Source organism: Drosophila santomea, chromosome X (genome assembly GCF_016746245.2).
Source record: "Drosophila santomea strain STO CAGO 1482 chromosome X, Prin_Dsan_1.1, whole genome shotgun sequence".
In the NCBI taxonomy this organism is placed as follows: Eukaryota; Metazoa; Arthropoda; class Insecta; order Diptera; family Drosophilidae; genus Drosophila; species Drosophila santomea.
Window position 1 is genome coordinate 16,816,201 of NC_053021.2, and position 22,493 is coordinate 16,838,693.

Genomic DNA, 22,493 nt, shown 5'->3' on the forward strand with positions numbered 1-22,493 from the left:
TGATTAAAATGCCTGTGCAAATGTGTATTTACTGCCTACCAATTATTCAAATTTGTTATCGATATCCATTTCAGTGCTTTTTACAGCCAATTAAATGTCAGTTTATTGGTAACTGAGTTACACGAAGTGAGCTGCCAATTCATGGGCAATTACACAGCTCACATGAGGGGGAATGGGGGGAAATGGAATGAAATGCGGGAGGGAAAATGTGGCATCATCTGGCGAAAGTGAGCCTACTCCACTGCCCCGCCATTTGGTCTCCATCTCGGCCACATAGACATACTCGTATATCTCCTGCTTCGTTTGTGTGGCCTCAATTTCCCAAGTCCCCGGGTATCACTGCAGAATCTCTCCACTTTCCACTTGCCACTTTCCCCTTGCCTCTTGCCACTTGCCGCTCTCCCCAACACCCTCCTCTGATTGTCTGCATTTAAATGTGTGTCATGATGTTAATTTGCTGCACCGCCGCCTATGGGGCAAGTGTTGCCAGCCTGACTCTGGATTTTATCAGATGTTATCATACGTGAAATAGTATTATTAAAAAACATAATTCAAATGAAGTTTGTAGCAGTGCATTCCCAAACTTCCAGTATTCCCCTTTCAGTTCTTACCAAATGTATGCTATTTAATAAATAATATTTATATATAATACAAATTATATATAAATATATTCAGTGAAAATATTTTAATAAATAGCTCACTAGTGATAATCCTAGAAGCCAAATGTTTATTTTGATGCCAGAATGCTTATTTTTGTATAACTCTTTAAAAAAATATATATTTTCTAGCTACTTGTGGTACTCGGTTTGGCAGTTGCAACACTGGCCAGTAGGTGACATCGTCTGGACCAGCCGAAACGGATGGAAAATTAAAGGGAAAAGCCGAGGAAATGCCGGTCAAATAAGGCTTGTGGCATTGGGCTCCAAAAGGAGAAGCTGGCGACGCTTGGCTTGTCGTCAGTGTGTCTGCGGCTCTTTGAATCCGAATACGAATCCGACAGGACGACAGGCAGTTGGCAACCGCAGCTGGAAGTGCAACTGCAGCTGTAACTGCAACTGCAACTGCAACTGCATCCGTATCTGCAGCTGTAGACTACGATTTGCAGCGTTTGTCAACGTCATTAGTTGCACGCTGCACACACTGCAATGCCAAAACTAAAAAGGACCAAGTTTTGCAACAACGTTGTATGCTGTAACTAATTGAAGTTTTATTTGGTAAATCCGAAACTCGAATGACAAAATGCTATAATGGGTACTACTCTTAAACTCTTGCTTTTTATTTAAAAGGAAATACTATAAATGAGTATAAATGTATACCTAAATGCCAACTAAGAACCAACCAGGAATCTTAATAAATATTTTCATAACACAATAATCGACCAGCATTGTGACAACGATTCAAAAAATGTAATAAAGTTCAAGGAGGTCCTTGAAATTGCCTTGATTACCACTTCACTCGCTTGCCATCTTGTAAGTACTTTTAAAACTGAAATAATGACAATTATGTGAACTTCAAGGCGGGGGAAATGAATTTAATTTCAGTTTCGCTCGTTTGCAGCGACATTGTGTCTGGTCAGCGGCCACGCCCCCTCGCCCATATACCCGCCCCCTAAGGCCTAACATATTTGCTGGAATAAACAAAAAAATAAGAGGAAAAAAGGACGAAAAGAGAGCGAGAGATACTGACACTAATGCAACAAAATTGAAGCAGATGCAAGTGGAAATGTCCTTGAGGCTGCTGCTGCACACACACACACACACATACACACACGTAACAGGCACATACACAGATGCCAAAATACATATATATACGTATATATATATATCGCTGCTTAACCCAAAGGCATCAGCAACATTGCAGCTCTGTGTTTCGCTTTCTTTTTATCCTTTTTTATGGCCGCCAGAGTTCAGTTGCAATTTTTGGCAACTGCTGCAGCGTGTGACGTCACACATACATTCACACATATGCGCCACAGGGAAAATGGAGTTGGATTTATCCAAAAAAAAAAAGGGGGCGGCGCCACAGGGGCGTGGCTGGCTGAGGGAAATGTGTAAATTGCTGCTGCATTTTGGGCATGTTTAATGTAATTACCAAAAGGCTTTCAGTGCACAGAAAACACATACATGCAGGCATACACTCGACATCAAAGTCACAGTCACACTCACACACACACACACACGTGCAGCAGCAGCCCCCTTAACCCCTTACTCCACTTGGTAACTGCCTCTTGGCATTCAGCCAAAAATATCATTCTATAAAATACGAGTTTAAGCGCAGGCACACAAAAGTCCAATAAGAAACTTCGCCGAAAAGCGAGAAACAAAAAGAAATGCGCACTGAAAAATCAGCCAGAGAGTTTTTCCACACATTTCCCCACCCACACATACGAGTTTTTCCGGGTTCTACTACACACGGCACACAGGCGTTTCAACTTTTTTTCTGCTTTTATTTTGAGGGGGAGGGTTGAGGGGTGGAGGGGGTAGAGGTCCTGCTTGACAGGACCTGACTGCCTGGCGCCCTGCAACTCTTGAACAAAATAACATTTTGGCTTTCACTTTTTCCCATTTTTTTTTGTATATTTTGCAGGCGTATTTTTATTTCTATTTCCCTGCCAGGCTGTGTTTTCGCTTTTCTTGCCATTATTTTTGCTTACTGCTCAATGGCTTTCCGTTTTTGTTGCCTTCAATTGCACAGATGCAGATACAAAGAAAAGCCACTTAAACAACGCTTCAGAATCGTTGCAGGAATATCTACGAGTGCCTGCAAATTGGATTTTGTAATATCGAATAACTAGCAATCTCTATTTATATTTATATTGCAGCAAAATAGCAAAATAGCAAAATGCTTTGATTAGAATTATAGCAGTTGATTTAAAGTCAGCACTTGGTAGCTACTCTCAAATTTTGATTTAATTTCAATATTTGGCATAGCAGTTTTAGCTATTGCTTGGTGTTTCATATTGATTATGAAAATTACTGTGGTTTCTGGCTTTCTCTTTATGAACAGAAATCAGCAAGAGATCTTTGCTTTTCACCTATCCATCTGCACAGGAAACAAAAACGTAGACTTGTAGTTATAAAAGCTAATATCTAATGCCATATCTATAATGCCATATTATAAAAGCTAATATCTAATGCCATATCTATAAGCATACAGTGAATATATATATGTTTTGCTTCCATAAATGGCTTAACACCAGTTTTATGAACAATTTGGGACCTCGAATTTCGCTCAGTGCAAGGCACAAGTTTAAGTTACAGCTCGCTTTCTATTTCTCACTTTTTCCATCTCCTTTCTCGCTGTCAAGTGCAACACGAAATGCTCAACTCAAAGTTCTCCGTGTGCTTCGTTCTTGATTTAGTTTACTTTAGTCACGTTTATTGCGCTTTTAGGACAGACATCTTCACATCCAGCACCTCGTGGCTCCCAGTTTGCCACCACCCAATCCCCAATCCTCATTCCCAACGACCCCCAACCCTCAGCTCCCAGGTCGAGGTAAACAATTCGAGTGCTGGAGTTTGAGTTTGGGGGCGTTCCTCGAGTGGTTCAGTTGGCTTGGGTGGCTCGGGGTGGTGCAGGTGGCTCAGGTGGTGCAGCCAAGTGGCCCGAGATCTGTGCCAGCTGTAGGGGCAGATAAACGAAAACGAATCCTTCAAGCTACATTCATGGCACACAGCTTCCGTCGCCTGTTATTTATTTATTTCGCATTTGGATGGTTCCGCATGGGCGGAGGCTTAACTCTGATGAAGCCGTCAGCAATGCGGCATGCAAACCATTTTGCATTTTGCCAAATATCGGATTGAAGGGAATTATTTTTAGAAAAGGAAAAAAATTTTAAAAGTTTTTTGCCATGTAAAGCTAGACACTTATTTGTTGATTTTAATAAAGACTAGTAAAATATTTAAGATTTAAGTGGTGGGATGTGTAAAGAAGCTATATTGTTGGGGAACTGTGTGTGTAGCAAAGATGCTCCTATGAACTGAAAACATGCATTTTCTTTAAGCTTATTTTTCAGCCCAAGAAATAGTTACAAAATGTATAGATAGGAGCTTTTTGGGAATAATGTTTAATTGATTTTGCATGGCATACCCGTAACCGTCGAGGGAGTTGCGCTGGAGCTGCTGCTCCCGCAGCTGCAGCTTCCGCTCGGCGATCTTCTTCTGCTCCTCCTTCTGCTCGAGCTGCTCCTTCTGGTGCTGCTGCTGCTGCTGCTGCTTCTTGCGGTGCTGGCGATCCTCCCCAAGGCCGTAGAGGCCGGCAACGGCGGCCATGCCACCAGGTGGCCCGCAGGCTCACCTGCTCCGCCGATGGTGGACGTGGGTACAGGGGACGCACTCAGACGCGGCACTCACTCCGATTCAGTATCGGTATCGGTATCGGTATCAGATGCGGATGCGGATGCGGTTTCACTGGGGGATTGCTTGTCACTGGTTGTGTCATGGATCGATTGCTGTGGCCGCGACTGCCATTTGCTCATTCTCACTTTCGTTATCATTTTAGTTTGCGCGGCAATACACTTCGGTACATGGTTAACACAGCTGGTGGTGGAGGGGGGGAGAATGCAACGCTAGATTTATCGATCTTTTCGATTGCAGGCACTTTCGATAGCTAATTTCGATGGTCTGGTGACTCAATTGTGTTGGCACCACAAGCTTAGCTCTTCGCTCTCGGCCAACAAGTGTTTGACTCTATGGAACAATGCTTATATAAATATCGCTCACACGCAAGTGATATTTTTATATCCCATCGATAGCTGGGCTTAGGCTTGTGTAACTGGTAAGTGATAGCGAATCTCTGGCTAAGATGGTGATTGGGTTTGGCTTGTAATTAATGCTATGTATAGCTACTTATTGCAGCGCCCGCCCCACCACGGCACTCTTCTGATTTTCGATTTTCCGCTTTTCCGGCTACCGTTTGCCTCCCCCCCTCCCCCTTCTTACTCACCCATCCCACTCGCTTGGCAAATCAATTAGCGTGCCCTCGCCCTGAGCCCCGAGTCTTATGTAACCATTGCGTAATGCCAGCCATAATTGCATCGCTGTTGGTTCGGCTTTGTTGTTCCTGCTGGCTGTTGGTTGTTTAGCTTGAAGCACATTCCCGGGAAAGCAAACAAAAAACCAAACCCCACACTCCAATTCTCTCCCCCCAGGAAAGTGAATCACATCACATCAAATCAAATCGAATCGAATCGAATGGAATCGAATCGAATCGAAATCAACTCGCAAAGGCAAACAAAGCTGGCGTTTGTGCCGCATGTGGCATGTTCAATGCGCCATTATCTATTATCAATTGGAATTCGAAAGCCTCGCAAACCTCCGCCTACCATTCTGATTTAATAAATTGACTTTGATTTGAAAGGCGAGAGATGCCAGATCTTAACTCTGCGCATAGAAATCGAAATTGAAACCATACAATAATTAAAGTGTTATGTTCCAGTGGCTTATTAATAGATATTCCATTTGCATTATCAGTGCATAAATCTATACACTCACTATGGCACACTGATCAAATGCAATCGGCCATAAATCTCACACAAGATTAATGTCTTCATCAATTATGCTAATTGATATTTATTCAATCTCTCAACCTGAGTGCAATATTTGAATGCACACAGTGCAAAGTCACCAATTGCAGACGAAAGTCTCAGCAAAGCGAACTAAACTCTAAATGAATGAGTGCCCATTTTCCCAGCTGATTTAGCCATTCGTGCAAGATAACAAAATGCAGCTTCTTGCATTGCAGCTGAGGTGGCAGCATTTAATAAGCCAGAAAGGCTTAAAGCGGCTTGCAAATTGCTTCCGTGCTGAAATTGAGTTAACAATGCTACTTGGCTGGTGCTCAGGTGCCGCAAAACAGCACAGAAAGGCGGCAGGCGGCAAAGAGATGAGAGCTCCATGCTGAGTGGCTCGGGTTTTATTGATTTATGCGCCCTCGCATCACGTATACGCCCCGTGTTGCTGCTGCTGTCGCTGCTGCCATTGCACTAATCTCCTCCAGTCGCTGGTTGCGGTTCGGCTCGGTTTGGTTTGGTTTGGTTTGGTTTGGCTTGGAATGGGTTGGTTTGGGTTGGGTTTGGTGGTGGCCATTAGGTGACAGTTGCCCGGCTGCACAGGCTTAAAGTGCAATGCCAAACACTTGCGTTGACGCTGACGTCCCTGTAAGCGCATTAACTCATACGGCAAGCGGCGAAATTGGCAGCAGGGGGGTGGCAGCAGGGGGTGGCAACAAGGGGGGGTGGCAACAGGGGGTGGCAGTAGTATGTGCGTTGGCTGGACGGGATGGGATGGGATGGCATAGGCCTCGGCCAGCCGGCAAGGTCACGGCCAGAGTGTGGGCTATCCAGACCATCAGTCCATTGGCCATTCAATTACGACGACAGAGGGAGAAGGGAGCCCCCCCCCCTCCCCCACCGTCTCCCTGGGCCATCGCTTCGTTTGGTGGCTTACAAGCAAGCCCACATATGCCAGACCTTAAGGCCAGAGGTTATGTCTTTATGGATTCCATACTGCCGCCATATTGCTTGGGATATTTTGGTCAATTTGACCCTGACACTCGCATTTGCAGAACACCATCAGGTGTTTCAGGTGTTTGGCTAAATTCAGCTTTGAAGCTTTTGAATGCGATATAATTAAAGGGATTTTTGATTTTCACTAAAAATGTTCACTATTCTAAAAGAAAATTATTTTCCAAAGCCTATCGATTTAAAAAAGCAAATCGTTAGTAGCATTGTTTGCACCCAAACAATATTTAAAGTAATATTTATTCAACGGGTATTTCAATATTTATCCTCTCGACTTTTTGTACCCTGAGTTACGGAACTTGTAAGCCATTAAGCTGCGGCGTCTAAAAATAGTAAATCTCGATGTGTATTTATGCACGGGTAAAACGAGCGATTTAATCGGCTTCATACAACGTAATGCTATCACATTCAGGTGGCCCTTGGAAATGGCCAACTTTATGCACTCCCTCCACTTTTACGGCATTTTGTGGCCGTAATTTCAATGCTCATCAGTATTATCGTTAATAAGAACATGATGTGGCTGGCCACAATTGAGGTGGGCGTGGCTGCGGAGTGCTGTCCATTGCCGGCGCACACAAAAACCCATTCAACTCATTATTAAATTAGAATCAACTAAATTAAATGCGAGAGCTGCATTCAGTGTGTGTAAGTGTGCGAACGTATGTGTGTGTATGTGTTGGTGCGTGGGTGTTGAAGCGCATACACACGCCACGCACCACCCACAAAAAAAAAAAAAAAACGAGCAAAAGCAACCTCCCAAAACCACCTAACCACTGAACCACCGAACCACCAGCTCTCCACTTCCTTTGCCTTTAATTGAGTTCTGCGCTAATTTGAAAGCAATAGAACAAAGCCAGGAAAATGGGGAAAATTGTGGGTGGAAAATGCAGAGGAACAGCCGCCCGCATAATACGCGTTTAATGCACTTGCAGCATCTTTTTTCGCACAGGTAATGGATGCAAATGTCATATAAAGTTGGGCAAATTGAAACTGAAATTGGTTTTGCAAATTTGCATTAGCACAAATAGCAACGCAAGAACGCGAAGCAAATAAGACAGCATAATAAACTAAATATAGTTAGTTATATTTCCATCTGCTTGTTTAGCATTAACAACTGCGGAAATACCTTGTTTCAAATGAAAGCAAACAAAGTGGATAATATTTTTTAAACCTTATTGTGCACATGTTTTGCTGTCCAATATTTATAATCATATGTACATATAAGTCGTCTGAATGCCGAAATTCACATCCTGATTCACTATTCAATGCGTTAAGCTGTGGAGCTGCATTGAAAGTGCTGTGTCACAATGCTCGCCGGCAAACTGTGAGTTTAGCTAGAAAATACACACAAATAAATTATTCAAACTAATGACAAGAATCTCTTTGGGGCCGCCCCCTGCCCCCCTGCTGCCATATATATGTATATATATATATAGAAAGATGGAATAGTTGAGATTGTTGGAGCTGGCCGGGATTCCCGCCGGTGCCATAAACATTTCCAAACGCTACGCTTTCCGCTTGGTTTCTGCACAAATTATTGTTTAATGCGCACCAGACACCAAAGGGGTTTCGCATTCCAGCGGATCGACTCGGCTTTTTGGCTCTTTAAGCCCCCTCCCCACTTTTGGCCAAAAGGGGTTAAAACCGATGCGGTTCTAGCGGTTTCACTTCGCTTCAGTTTTCCATCCACTCAGCACGACAATCTGACTCACTGATTGATTGATTGATTGATTTGCCGGCAGATGCAGCCAAGCAGTTGCACAGTGCACAAAAACGTAGTATTTATTGTGTTTAAATAATAAATGATATATGCAAAATAATCAAAATATATTACAAATATAGAACACTAATCTAGTTGTACTAATATTTAGTACTAGATTCAAGTTCAATGAAATTACTTTCGGTATTTAATGTTATTAATATATATCTTCATAGAAATCAATTGGAATGATTGTGTGATTTCTTGCACTGCGCGCAAATCTTCGCGCGCTGCGTGTGTTAAAAGGTGTGGATGTGGAAAAGCTGGTGGAAATGTAGAAATGTGAAAATATGGGCGGAACAGTTTTGCCATAGAGAGCGGAAAAGCATTTGCATCGCCGGCCAGCGGCATTGACAACGGCTGAAGGCAAATGAGAAGCATTTACCGAGGGCAAATACAAAATTTATCGATTACTAAATGACAGCGGAAATGCCAATGCGATGGAGGGTCTGCCCGGGGGGGTCAAAGGTTGGGGCTACCAGTCGCGCTAGAAAGAGACAGATTGATAGATAGAAAGAGCGGGAGAGAGAGAGAGGGAACCACAAATTGAAAATGACAGACAAGCGCCGACAAATATCAGAGCTGACATTCCTGGAAACTTGCGGGAAAAAGGAAAAAAACGCGAGTTGGGCTTGTTTTTGGCTTTGAGTGCTTGGGGATAGAGAAGGGGAGAGGGAGCGGTGGGGGTGGTGTACGTGTGCGTGCTTGGTCATTCCCCTTAGGCACCTGCACCACCCAAACCACCGCCAGCAACCCACCCCTATCATTTGGTGGGTAAACAAGCGGTGGTGAAAATTTTAGCCTACTTTAACCTACACGCCCTGTTCATAGTTGAACTTATTAATTGCCAGATGTCAGAATCCGAGCCAGGAAATGATTCATGAGGAATCGCCCCAATGCCCCAATATATGATTTTCCAATTAAAGTGAAAGAAAGTCGCCCCAAAATGGCAGCTAAAACCGAAGGTAGGAATGGAAATACCCTTAAAATATTAATTGAAATTCTCTATGCAAATGCCGTATATGCAAACATTTGCAAATGCAATATACGGCAAAATAAAAAAAAAACAACAGCAAGCACAATAGCATAAACATTTTTTCAGCATTTAATTTTCAACCATTTATTTTGTCCGAAATCTAAGTAAATATATATATATATATATATATATATATATATATATATATATGCATAGATTGCGGTTGCGGCCTGAGTTGTTGGTCTATTTGGCCTGGTAAAGCATATATATTTCATGCACAATGTGTAAACAAATGCGAAATAGAATTTTATTTCAATTTTCCATGGGGCAATTGCTCTGGTTTTGTTATTCCCATTTTCAGTGCTCTGTTGTTTATGGACGCTCAATAAATTCATTTTTAGTGCAAATTAAAATTGCAATTCGTTCATACTTCATCGCCCACGCACACACACACACACACACAAACACAACTTGTACTTGTGCGGCTTTGAAGTTGCTCTTTTGTGTATTTTGCGTAATTTTCACCAATTTTCCCTAAAAACCATCGCATAATCCTCGAGAAAAGTCACACAAGCACAAGAGCCAGCAGCATTATCAGCTAATTTTCCACTCTTAACCTCTCACTTCCACCCATTTGGGTGGGGCCTTGAAATTCATAAAACTGCAAAGGTTGACAAAGTTAAATTTCTGCTTGCCAAGCTCCCCCCCCCCTCCTTTTTGCCAACCCTTTTTTTCTTTTTTTGGCCGCCCGAAAAGCTTACTTTGCTTGTCTACATGGACACAGATAATTGACACTAACATAGAGAGGACGACACCCTCACACACATGCACTGACCACAGCTCTCACACACACACACACACACAGACAGTTGGCTACAAAAAAAATAGAAAATAGAAGGTAAAATAATAGAAAGGGCCGTAGAAAAAGTATATTGCCACTTGGACTTTCGTCACTTCGTTGCTTCGTCTGTTTGGCCAGTGTTTTCACAATTAATTTACGATAATTTCGATTTAAGTGTGGCAAATTCAAGGAAAACTCTTTGCCTCGCTTCCAAAAAGTAGGCAATGGATTTTTTCATTTCCTTCACTTCACTCATTTCCTGTTCTATACTTCTCTCTGTGTGTGTGTGTGTGTGTGTGTATTACTCTTCTCGCTTCAAATTCAACATTGTTGTTGGCAACATTTTGTGTGTGTTATTTTTGGCTTGCTAATACCATTAAAACTTTGTTGTCTAACATACCCAAAACCAACAACAGCAACAACAACAACAACGACAGCACCACTACCAGCGGCGAACAATAAAAACAACTACAGGAAAATAGCTGAAATAGCAACAACAAGAGGAGCAAGGACTCAACTCGGGTATTCCAGTCAGGATACAGGCGAACAATTAAGTTTGCCACCAAAAAGCTTCTGACGACGCTAAAAATACCCCTTACTAAGGCTAGGAATGCCTTTTCACTTGGAATTGTAAAATAACGTATTTGTGAGCTCAAGAGTATGATACATTAACATGATTTTATGTCCTGCACTCTGTAAATACTCTTAAGACAGCTTCAAAATAGTTCTCAAAATACAAGAGCTTGAGGTAAAATCTATTGGCTTTGTGCGACTACTACTCAACAAGAACTCGTTAAGGGGTAGCTAAACTGTCATTTTCGGAGAAACATTCCGTCTGCGAGGACATACCTCAAAGGACACCCTCTAAAAGCGGGCGAACAGGAAGCGAGCAGAGGAAGAGGAACTAGTAACAATGTTGCTTGTTATTAACATTTATAGTTTCGTGTCGAGTTTAGTTGAGTTGAGTTGAGTTGAGTTGAGTCCCTGTCTATGAGGTGCTCTCTTTCACTCTCTATGCCTTACTCCCCCCCCCCCCCCCCCCTCCCCCCTCTCCATAGAGATACTATGTCGCACCATTTTCCGACAATTTCCAACTCTTTTACCGCCGCAAGTTTGAAAATTTGTAAACCGAGACTTGGGCTGCCTTCATTTTTGGACTCTCGGACTTCGGGCACGTGACATTCAAAGTTGATCGAAAGTTTTTGCCCCCCAATTCTTTTTGCTTGGCTGAAAGAACAAAAGAGGACAGGAAACGCGTTCCATTTAATGAACTTTTCTTGGCATATGCAAATCGATTGACATACGAAAATGTAGCCGCACAAAAATGTAATTAGCCTAAGTGCAGTGGAAATCAATGGGAGTCGGCCGGAAAAAGATACCAATTTTTTGTGCCTTAGCTTTAGCTTTTCTAGTTTAATTAGGGGAACAAAAGTCCTTTAGCTTTGCAATCCGTTTTCGCCGCGTGCTACACCTGTGCATGTATATGTGTATATGTGTGTGTGTGTTAGCCAAGTTCTAATTCCTCGACTGTGGTTATATCGATTTTGCTTACCAAAAAGCAGGGAAAAGCAAAAAAAGAAAACAGGAAAAAAACATGAAAAAAGCAGAAAAAGAGAGAGGAAAGGAAAGTTCCTTTTGGCCAGAGCGTGTGTTGCACCTGCCGCTTTTGAAGCGAAGTGGGGATATCGCTGGGCCTTTGGGGTTAGCTAAAGCCATATAGCCAAAGCCATAGCGGAAGCTAAAGCACAACACGATTTTTATAGACCCACACAGCAAAGTCGAATTAGAGAGAGAGAGGGAGGGAGAGAGGGAGGGAGGGAGAGGGAGAATTCGCGAATTTTTATGTTAATTTTTATTTCTCATTTTTACTGTTGCTTGTTGTGGTTGCTCTTGGCACTGCCGCCGCTGCCATTTGAATTAATTTTATTTCATTTGCGATTGTTCTCACTCTCAACCTCTCCCCCTCTCTCTCCCACTCTCATCCTCTCTCTCTTTCTTGGCGAGTTGTTTATTTATTTTTGCCTAATTTGGCACTGAAGTATTTGTATAGACGCCCACTATGAGAAAACCACTTAGCGGCACAGAGATCTTGAGATGGATTTTAAAACGCCAACCACTTGGCTATAAAAGATATATATTTGCCATTTTTTGTTTCTTGACTTAAAAGTCTTGAATTCGTTTTTGCTATTTCAGTTTCAGCATGTTATTAGTACAGAGAGCTTAACTAATTCACTGGGATTACGTGGCGGATGAGCGATGCCGAATTGTATGCTTAAAATGCCAAACGGAATATTATTTTGAATTTATGCAATCTTATCTGTTTTATATGACTGAAACTACCTCTTGTGAATGCAACTTTTCAGCTAGAAATCCACCTTCATTTTCATTTCGCATTCTGATCGAAATGCAGTGGCTATTGGCTGGCTCCTGCTGCATAATTAAAATGCATCCAGTGCCTTCGTGACTTCTGAAGCACCCGGACAAATGCTAATCAATTTCGAAAGGCGTTTCAAAATTCTATTTAAGCATTAATGACATTTTTTTTGCACCCAGCCAGCAGCAACAAAAGCGAAAAAGCAAAGAGGAAAACGAAGAAAACGAGGAAAACGAGCAAAATGTGCGTGCTTTCCAACGTCTTCAGTTAGCTTCAGTTGCTTGTTGGGTTTTAGCGATTTTCTGCATGATTTCGCAAAGAATTTTCACGAGTGCGGGGGGGTTCGTTGGGGGGCAAGAAAAGCCTTTTGGCTTGATGGGAATACCCTGCAAGTAGGGGATAATCCCGGTGTTAGCTCCTTCTCTGTGCAGGCTAACGATAAACTTCGGGGTGCAGTCAATAGGAAATTCTATTTAATCGTTGGATATTACTTTGTAGGTATATCATTTTTTTTGCTGTTTGATGCGACGAAGCGTATAGAATCTTTAGATAAATAATAACACTTTGGAAATGATATAACTTCTAGCAGTTTAGCGACTTTGCTAGGACGCCAATGTACTCAAATGATCCTTTGCCTCTGAGCTATTTAATAATATATTCTTAAGGATACATTTGCATAAACTACTTGAATTTTAATAGTTGCAAAACTGCTCCTTCAATTTATTGTCTGACATGAAAAGTGTATATAGCTTTCGCTTTATCGGCAGCATTTTCCTGCCTGTTTATTGCCGTTTTATTCTTTTCATTTTTCTCTCGCTCGTTTGGCTCGCACGGCTTTGGCCCTCAGCCCTCAGACCCCCCTTCTCCCGTAACCACCCTGCGATGGCAATTGTAACCATTTTTGCCACTGGTTTTGCTGCTGCTGCTGCTGCTGGCGGCATCTTTTGATGCCCTCGCCCGCTGTGCGCTGTCTGGCAGGATAATGCGAACAAGTGGATGAAAATGTTTGACACGGAACAACAAGCGAAGCAGCGGGAGCCAAACTGCAGTCGTCGCAGCTTTACAGGCTCCGTGCTTACAAGCCTCCAAGCCTCCAAGGCTCCAAGCCTCCGAGTCTCCAATCCCCACAGCCTAACTCCGTACAGCCTCACGGCCTTTCACCCACAGCGCCCTGAAAAGTATGCTATGTTTGCCGTGCTGTGGCCTCCTGTCGCCTTGCTGCTACTTCCGTTTCCGCTTTGCGCTGCACAGCTGCTTCTTGTTTGGCCTTTGGGCGCAAATTTGAAAATAATTTACCATGACGTCACGAGCGGGTGAATGGGGTATGGGGTTGGGGGTAGTGGAAATTGATTGCGGCTTGCATATGTTTATGTAACACTGCAGAACTCTTTCACTGCGAAGATGCCCCCATCATCTCGGTGGGCACACAGTGCGTATGCTTGACCTTCAAATTGGCTTCGAGCGGCCGCAGATCAATAAATGTTTTCTCTTGGTGCCACCCGCCCTATTTGGTTATTTTTTTTTTGTGTTCTTTCTTTTTGGTTTGTTATATTTCTGCTGCTTGTTGAGTCGTAAAAAGAATTACGAAAAATAAAACAAATAAAAACGGCAGAAAAAGAGAATGAGAGCCGAGCGAAAACGGAAAAACCCAAATAAAACTGTGAAAAGCCGGGGCCACAAAAAAAAAAAAAATGAACAAAATTAAATAAAAAAAAAGCGACGAGAAGAAACTAAAACCTAAAAAAGAGGAACGCAAAGCGAGGCTGAAGAAAATTGGTGTGTGTGTGTGTTTGGGTGCTCTGGCTATGTTTGTTTCAAATTAAAATCACGCAGCGCACGTGCAATCTACACGCACACACAGACATGTATCCATACATCCACACATACACACACACATATATTTCCACCTCTCGACAGCATATTAAAAGCCCAAAAACTCGCCATCGCCGCAGTGCGTAACTTTCTCCGTTCTCTGTGCTCCTTTCTCCGTTCTCCGCTCTCCGTGCTACTTTCTACATTTCCCATTTGCCATTCGAAATTCACATTTCACATTTCTCGAAGCCGAGCAAGCAGCACAGCCTCTGGCCGGAGCACCGAAATCCACTGGCAGGAGATTCCGGATCCAAGCGAATAATTTATAATATCCATAGATAGATGGCACACTGAGAACTAATTCAGGTTAACACAAATCACCCAAACCCATGGCAATTTCAACTTCGAACTTGGCAAAGCTCAGCTATTTAATTGGAACATTTCGTTACGTTTAAGTTAAATAAATTCAATGTACTTGGTTAAGATATGTCACTTTATTCCATAGAGACCTAAAGTATTTTCGAAAGGGAACATGTTTTATAAAGGAAATCAGGAAGCCTCTCTCTGCAACATTAAATGTTTTATAGTTGCGGAAGGCATACACATATGCACTCGTATACTCGGCATTAAGTACACAAGTACATAGCACATATGAAATACGACTCATTCGGTGTATATCTTTGGTGACAGCATTTTCTTGTAGTGTGTGTGTTCATATGCCCGACCGCAAACATATGCGCATAAATATGTATACACATATGTAAGTTAGCAATTGGGCCAAAACTAAATGGCCAAGCGTGGCAGGAAAGACAAAATGGAGCAAAGCAGTTGGCAGATATATCGAAATGTGGAATTGTGGCAAGAATAAAAATTCGCCGCCATTCAATCAGGGGGCGAGAAGCTGGCGATATTTTTTTTTATAAAGATACAACCACTTTAAAGCCACTCGATGTATGCGCGCCACATATATGGGGCAAATTCAACTCGAAAGACAAAGCCGAGTTGCCTCAGTGGCATTAGGAGAGCTTAGCGAGCAACAGCGGCGTGGGCAGAGGGGATTTATTAGCGCTGTTGTTGCCATAACCACTTAGCCCGCACACACACACATATATACGCACATACACCGAAGAGGAGCGTTGGCACAAAGGGGTTAAGAGTGCGAACGGGGCAGCAACCACACTCGACGCATTTACGATTGAGCTGGAGCTAAGCCTAAGCCACGGCGCCCAAAAACCAGGCAATGTGCGTGCGAATGGCCACCGATCCCCTCTCAATCTAGTAGTAAAACCAAAACCCCAACAACCCCACTCCAGTGGCTGGGCAAAAAAAAGGGGCTTTCCCATGCCTCGTATTCAACCACAAACTGGCTTTGTTTTATGATGTTTCACTTGCCAGTTGTTGCTCAGGAAAGCTCAGGAGTTCAGTTCTTCCTGTTGCCTCAGCTGCTTGCATGCAAAGTTCAATCAAAATAAATCAGTTGCCTAGAACATTACAAAGGGGGTTCCCACCCTTTCCTCTTTTCCCCAATCCCCCCTCTTTCCTCGTTCTTTCCACTTTTCCAAGTGGATAAGGGTTAACAGAAGGCTGAGCTGTCGAGCCGTCACGGCACATCCAACCCCCTGCAAACCCTCCTTTCGATCGACTTGTTCAACTTTTCAAGTGCCCAATTAATTTTGGCGTGTGCGAGTCAAACTTGAATTTAATCGCAAATACAATGAGAACATGGCGTAAAAAAGCGGGGAACGTTGAGCGGAAAACAATAGGAGGAGCGAAAACAAAAGAAGCTTAACAAAAATACAAAGACGAGGCTGAATAATAACCCCACATGGCCAAGTGCTTGAGTTGTAATACAGGGAAAAACCTCAGCTGCTCTTAGACAAATTAATGAACACAGCGAGAATCCAAATCCAAACTAATTTGTATAGGAAAACTGACTGGATGATGGAGAGCGGAATGCGGAAAGCGGAAAGTTTTCCCAGATATTCAAGTGGCTTGCCGAACAAACGGATGGCAAGCTTATGGTAAGCCTATCATCTTTTCGGAAAGATGAAACCACAAAATGAATGCATTTCAAAAGTCCCAATATAATTAGTCCCATGTTTCTCTTCATCTGTTTAGTTTTGCACTGCAATCTGAAGTGCTTGAATTGCTAGAAAAGCCTGTTTTCAACAACAATTGTGTTGCAAAGCCAGTGTATTTATTATTTATATATGCTCTCTCTGTACGACAATGGAAAGAAAACAATTGAAGCGACGAAACTTAAGCCATTAATCCAATCAATGTGGTTCTTGTTTCTTGGTTTTTGTTTTTGACATACACATATTATATGTACATTTCCTTCACTTCTGGTATATTATTAAGGTCACTGCTCAGTTTTATTTTAAGGCATTTGATTGATCTGCGATTTCGATCCTTGAGGCTGGCTTATGGTAAATTAAACATTCCGTCGCTTCTTGCCACTGACCATTCTATTTTTGTTTAACTTTGGCTGTGATTTTAAGTTTGATTTACAATTGCAAATTGGGTCAACTTGTTTTTCTTTCAGCTTCGGCTGCTCATGCCACTCCTCACTCCGCTTTTGTGGCTCGTTCAGTTTTTGACGGCGCCAATGCGTCGTATGAGCAATTTGCCAGTTTCTCTTTAGGCTACTACTGCTACTGCTACTGGTATGGCTCCTTCTGGCTCTTTTGGGCCACTCGACTTGCACTGAAATGGAAATGGGAATGGGAATGGCAATGGGAATGGAAATGGCAAAAGGCAATAGGAATTGAAGTTGCTTATGTAAGCAAAACTTAACTGGTGCCTCTTACCCCTACTTCTCCCTACCACTCCCTACCATTCCCAACCATTTTCCACTTTCTCCACCTCCTTGACTAGAGTGAAATATTAATTAACTGGACCTGCAGTCGGCTAAGTTGGCATGGACAACCCCCTACCACCACCACCACCACTACCATTACCAGCACTACCATCAGAATCACCATTCCACCGGAGGCTGCAGCGGCGTGGGTTCGAGTGGCGCCCTCTAGGCAAATTATGTTGGCTGTGTCCGGGTCCATTTACCGCTTGCCAGTGCATTAATTAAGGTAAACAAACACAGAAACAGTCGGAGATAGGGCGATACAGTTGGCGAGGGACTCTGATCATGTCCTGGCGTATTTTTTTTCTCTTCTCATTCCATTTCTGTGGCGCGTGAAAGGGTGCTTAAATGGCTTCTTAAGCTGTTTTAAACACCTTCTTAAATGGAGTTTCTCCTTGTGCTGCGCATTTTGTGGCACGCACCGAGCTCGGAATAACAATAACAACAAGAGTTACCATTTAAAATAAGAGAACCATACACTCACAGTCACCGAAAAAAAAAAACAACAACAATAATCACGCGCGACTACGCGGCACGCACCACCTGCTTTTTTTTATTTTTTTTATTACTATTTAAAGTGCGAGTGGGGGGGTTTTGAGCGAGGTAAAAATATTGAAGTTTGGTTAAAAACTCCAATTGCCTGATTGACTCACTGACTGACTGACTGACTGACTAGCTAACTGAATAGCTGGCCGACTAACTAACTGACTGTCTAACTGACAGACTGACTGACTGACTGACTGACTGACTGATTGATTGACTGACTGACTGACGACAGTCGCCGCCAAGCGCGGAACGCGTTGCACGATTACGTTGTGACGACGTGACTGCGACTGCGACGACTGAACCGAACTGAGGCGCTGCAAAAGTGTCCAGCGATGGAAGAAGAACCGCCGAACGACGAGCTGAGCCGAGTCAAATGCGGTGGCACGAACGCCCCACGTTGGGCGCCACGAACTCGCCACGAACATTTTGGGCCGAGGCGAGCACGTGCGATTTGCTTTGCTGCATTGGCTCCGGCTTTGTCAGCGGACTGGATCGTATAGCTATATAGCTAAAGCTATACGGAGTTTTCCACTGCTGCACTCCCGACTCCGATGGCGCCTCTTGCGTGTTGCGTGCTGTGTGCTGTGTGCTGTGTGCTGTGTCCTGAGCCGAGTGTGTGCTATGTGTGATGTGCTGTTCTGTGCTGTGCTGTGTGGCAGGTACCGCTCCTGTTCCCGCTGGCCAAAAGCATACGAAAACTGGGCAAAAGGCAAATAGTTTTAGTGCCACTTGGCACGAACACAGCGACCAGAGCAGGCCCAAAGAACACAACAAAAAAAAAAAAGTAGGAAACGAAATGAATAAAATGGAAAGCAACAACAAAGCAGCGCCACAGCAACAAAGCTGGCCGAAAGAGTAGCCAGGGTGAACATGGCTGAGCAAGAAGAGCGGGAGCCATGGGCACAGGGACACTGGCGACACTGGCGTCTCTGGCGACACTCGGGCACCGGCCGCTGGAGATGGAGCTCCAGCTTTTGGCTGGGCTCGGAAATGGGGAACGTCGACGGGGATGAGTGGCGGTGGCGGTGTCAAACAAAGCAAATGCCGCTTGGGGCCGCTGAGGCGGCGGCCGAAGGCAAAACAACCAAAACACGAAAACTAGGTGAAAACTGTAAATGAACCAAATACAAACACAAACACACACACACACTCACATGCATACGGGAGCAGGAGAAAATCGAATCGAAGCAGAAACGACAAAAGCCACAACCCCATGCCCTCCACCTCCACCTGAGCACCGCATCACCACCCTTTGGAGGCAAAGGTGTGCTCCTCTATTATTAATGTGTGCTTTAAAACGCCGCCAGGCTCGTTATGTTCCCTCTGCCTCAGTCTATTCCTTCGCTTCCCTTTCGTTGGCTCCACTTGATTATAATAATGCGAATAACTGCACACTCACACACACACACATACATACACCAACATGCCCACGTGAAGGTTCACAAGTAATGCACACACACGCATATACGTGTCACGTGTGCACTTGAACGCTATGCTTCCAGCGAGGGACATCGTGGCGTATGAGTAATGCAATTATTAATAAATAAACACATGGCACATTCACGCACACAAACGCGCGCCCAAACAAAGCATGGGAAAGTTCGGCAAGGAAAACGTGGGAAAAACGCGAGAGAAAAGGGCCAAGGAAAGCTGGTTAAAGCGCAGCTTAAAGCTCTGGTTTTCCGACTCATCAAAGTTGACGCTGGCTATTGGTTTTCCCAGCTTTAAAGCTACTTGAAAGTTTTCTTAAACTGTGTTTTTCTCAAGCTCTTAAGCTTTATGAAACCAGAAAAGCTTTAAGCTTCATTGTCCTGGCTAAAGGAGGTTTTGGTTTTGAAAAATATGTGCATAAAACTTTATCAGAACGCCAACCTTTTATAGCCACACAAAAGCATTTGTTGAAAATGTTGGTAAAATAAATAAATATAGTCGCTTATGGAATTTTAACTATACTTTGATAGTTTATAATAGTGGCATTTACTTGTTTATTAAACTATATAGGGTTTCTCATATTTTGGTGCATTCAGATGACTAGGTTTTCATTACAACATCCCATCCCAACATTTCGAATAGTATCGCCTATTTAAATAATCTTCGAAGATTATAAAATGCTCGTTTTCGAACTTAGTTTTCTTTTCTATTTAATGACTTATTACCTCCAGAGAATGAAGTAAAATTAGTTAATTGTTTTACCAATAAATATATAAATAATAAATATTAAACATTATGGATTACTGGGACCTCAAGAGCCTAACATAATCTCCCAAGTAAGAAAATTATATATTGTGACTTACCTGCAAGTTGAACGTATGGGATCATATCGAGTTTGGGTATCGCAGGAATCGTGGAGTATTGCAAATAGGAAACAAAGAAAAACAGTGATTAGTCGAATTGTTAAACATATATAAGTCATATCATAGATCACAATACACAGTACAAGTTACGAGTTATCATAATCTAAGAATTCTAAATACAAGTGCCAAGCAAAGGCATTTGGCGGCAACGAGTGCGAGTGGCAAAAAAGGCGAAACAATAAGCATATAGAGTACTATTAAGGCATGATTGTACAGAAAGATGTGGCATATAGAACTGACCGATCAGGTCAAGGCTTACAGCTATAACTAAATATGAAGAACAGGATTTCGAAATCTTTTATTCCTGCTGGTTATACACGGATTACATACACAATCTCAGATGCTGCTGTTTGGTTAGTACGAGTAGTTCCGAGTAGTACACACACACACACACAGAGGCACACATATCACATCGAGGGTTGGGGATTCTGGATTTGGTTTGGATTGGTTTCGTTTGGATTTGGATTTGAATTTGCATTTGGATTGGGATTTGGATTTGGATAGGATAATCGGAAGGTGAAAGTGGGCGGTGGGGGCTTGGCTTTTCACTTACCCGCCAGCAACAAGTATCATCTGCATGGTTTCAGTTTCTGTTTCTGTTTCAGTTTCTGTTACAGTTTCGGTTTTGGTTTCTGTTTCGATTTTATACTCGTAGTTCTGGTCTGCTTCGATGAGCTCACTGAATCCTTGCCTCACTGAATCCTTGTATGTGTATGTGTATGTGTAAGTCTGTGTGCGTGTGCGTGCGTGTGTGCGTGTCTAGTATATGACTGTATGTGTTCTAGTACGTGCTTCCTAGGTGCTCAATGGGTGAGCTAAATGCAGCTGCTGGTTAATTGGGCCCCGGCCGCCTGCAGCTGCATGACGGCCACCGAGTGGGCCGCTCCTGGCCTCTCGGGCTCCGAGAATCCCGCGTTGATAGTCGCGCGTCGCTGTTAGCTCTGCCTCACTGTACTCGCTGCTGCTGCAGCTGCTGCTGCACGAACGAAAACTGGCACTCGACCTGGAAGCGTTGTCTGTGGCTCGTCTGCTCGTTTAGTTGCCATTTGCAGATCGTCATTTGGTATTTACTTATTTAATCACTATTTATTTTCGGTTTGCCATTCTATTTGATTTGGTTGGGGGGCATCGTCGATTATCTGGGCACATTGCTGATCTGACTATGCATAACAAATTTTAGGAAATGAATACTCCACTCAAAAATCCCGAAACTGTCTAGTATTGCTCTATTGTATTGTATTGCTCTAAAAACGTAGACATGAGTAGCAAAGGGCTTCTGATCGGACATTTAAATAAATTGATTTCTATGGAAAATAGCTTTGGGCGGTTAATAACTTAGTAGCCAAGATTTTTTTGGGAATTTATTTAAGTGGAAAATTAATCTGTCGGCAGAAAAATTGTCAATTCATTACAACTCTATTAATACCAAACTAAATCTTGAAACCAACTGACTAAGATGTTGAATACAATTAGTATATAATATAATTCAAATAATCAATTGCAAGTGACCAGATGATCCACAGCTAAGAGCCCCTTAAATAATTCCATAAAATTGAACCAAAATTTCATTTCACTTTGAATTGCTGTTATTTGTCGATTTTATTGTCGTCGATGATTGCGGTTGATTCGTTGTGGGCTTACTCGTTTTCACTGCCGGTTTGGTTTATCAGTTGTAATTACATTTTAGTGGCATTGGCAATGCGGTTTTGGCCACATGTTGCTGCCAATTGTCGCTGTTTGTTTATTTATTTATTTATTTGTTGAGTGAATGCACTTTGAGCCGAACGTATAGCCCAATAATGGGGGCACTTAAAAAACAAAAAAAATTGTAATTGATATTCTCATTTGAGATTCTAGTATCTCATTTATCACTTGCCGCCGCTGCGTGTTTCATTCCGTTTTGTTTTTCGGGCGGCAAGGTCGTTGTTTGGCGGAAAAAATTCTATTTATATATGCCCATCTCGCTTCCACAAACACACACACACACACTCACGCACCCTCACACACTCAGCTGTGGCAAGCAGCTGTTTTGGGGACTGGGCACCAGAAAAAAAATGCATATACATTAGGTATATGTAGATCCAAAAAATCCAAAAAAAAGAACGATTCCTGCGGGGCAGCTGCCGTTGAGTTGCGCTCAAGTTGGCGCCACGCGGTCAACTGAAAACGCTATTGCCGCTGTTGCTACTGCTGCTGCTGCTGTTGCTGCTGCTGCGCTTCAATTAATTAATTAAACACAAATTTTCGTTTGCTCGCCGCGCATATAATTACAAAACAAAATATTACGCATACGCCATGGTGACGCCACGATTCCCAAGAGCAAAGCCACACACACACAGAGACACACAGTGACAAAGTCGCAGAGTGATAAAAAAAAGACGGAAATATTAATAAATGTAAATAAAACGAGAACTTCGCACAGCTGCTTTAGTAGCTCTTCTTCTTCTGCTG

General features: G+C 42.9%; 1 protein-coding gene across 13 annotated transcripts in view; it reads right to left on the reverse strand.

The window, feature by feature from the left end:
- The window catches only part of LOC120455760 (potassium voltage-gated channel protein Shaker), a 103,858-nt gene that overhangs the window by 34,125 nt on the left and 47,240 nt on the right, over nt 1–22,493 (reverse strand). Inside the window, exon 1 of one of the 13 annotated variants that reach the window (XM_039642209.2) lies at nt 20,596–21,256. The exons of 10 other annotated variants lie outside the window; for them this stretch is intronic. In XM_039642209.2, the coding sequence (XP_039498143.1) occupies nt 20,596–20,621 (26 nt within the window). In that variant the 5' untranslated portion in view covers nt 20,622–21,256. Of the gene's footprint in view, nt 1–4,089; nt 4,705–20,595; nt 21,257–22,493 lie in introns of those variants that run through there. 2 more of the 13 variants (XM_039642201.2, XM_039642202.2) reach the window with 2 other exon arrangements.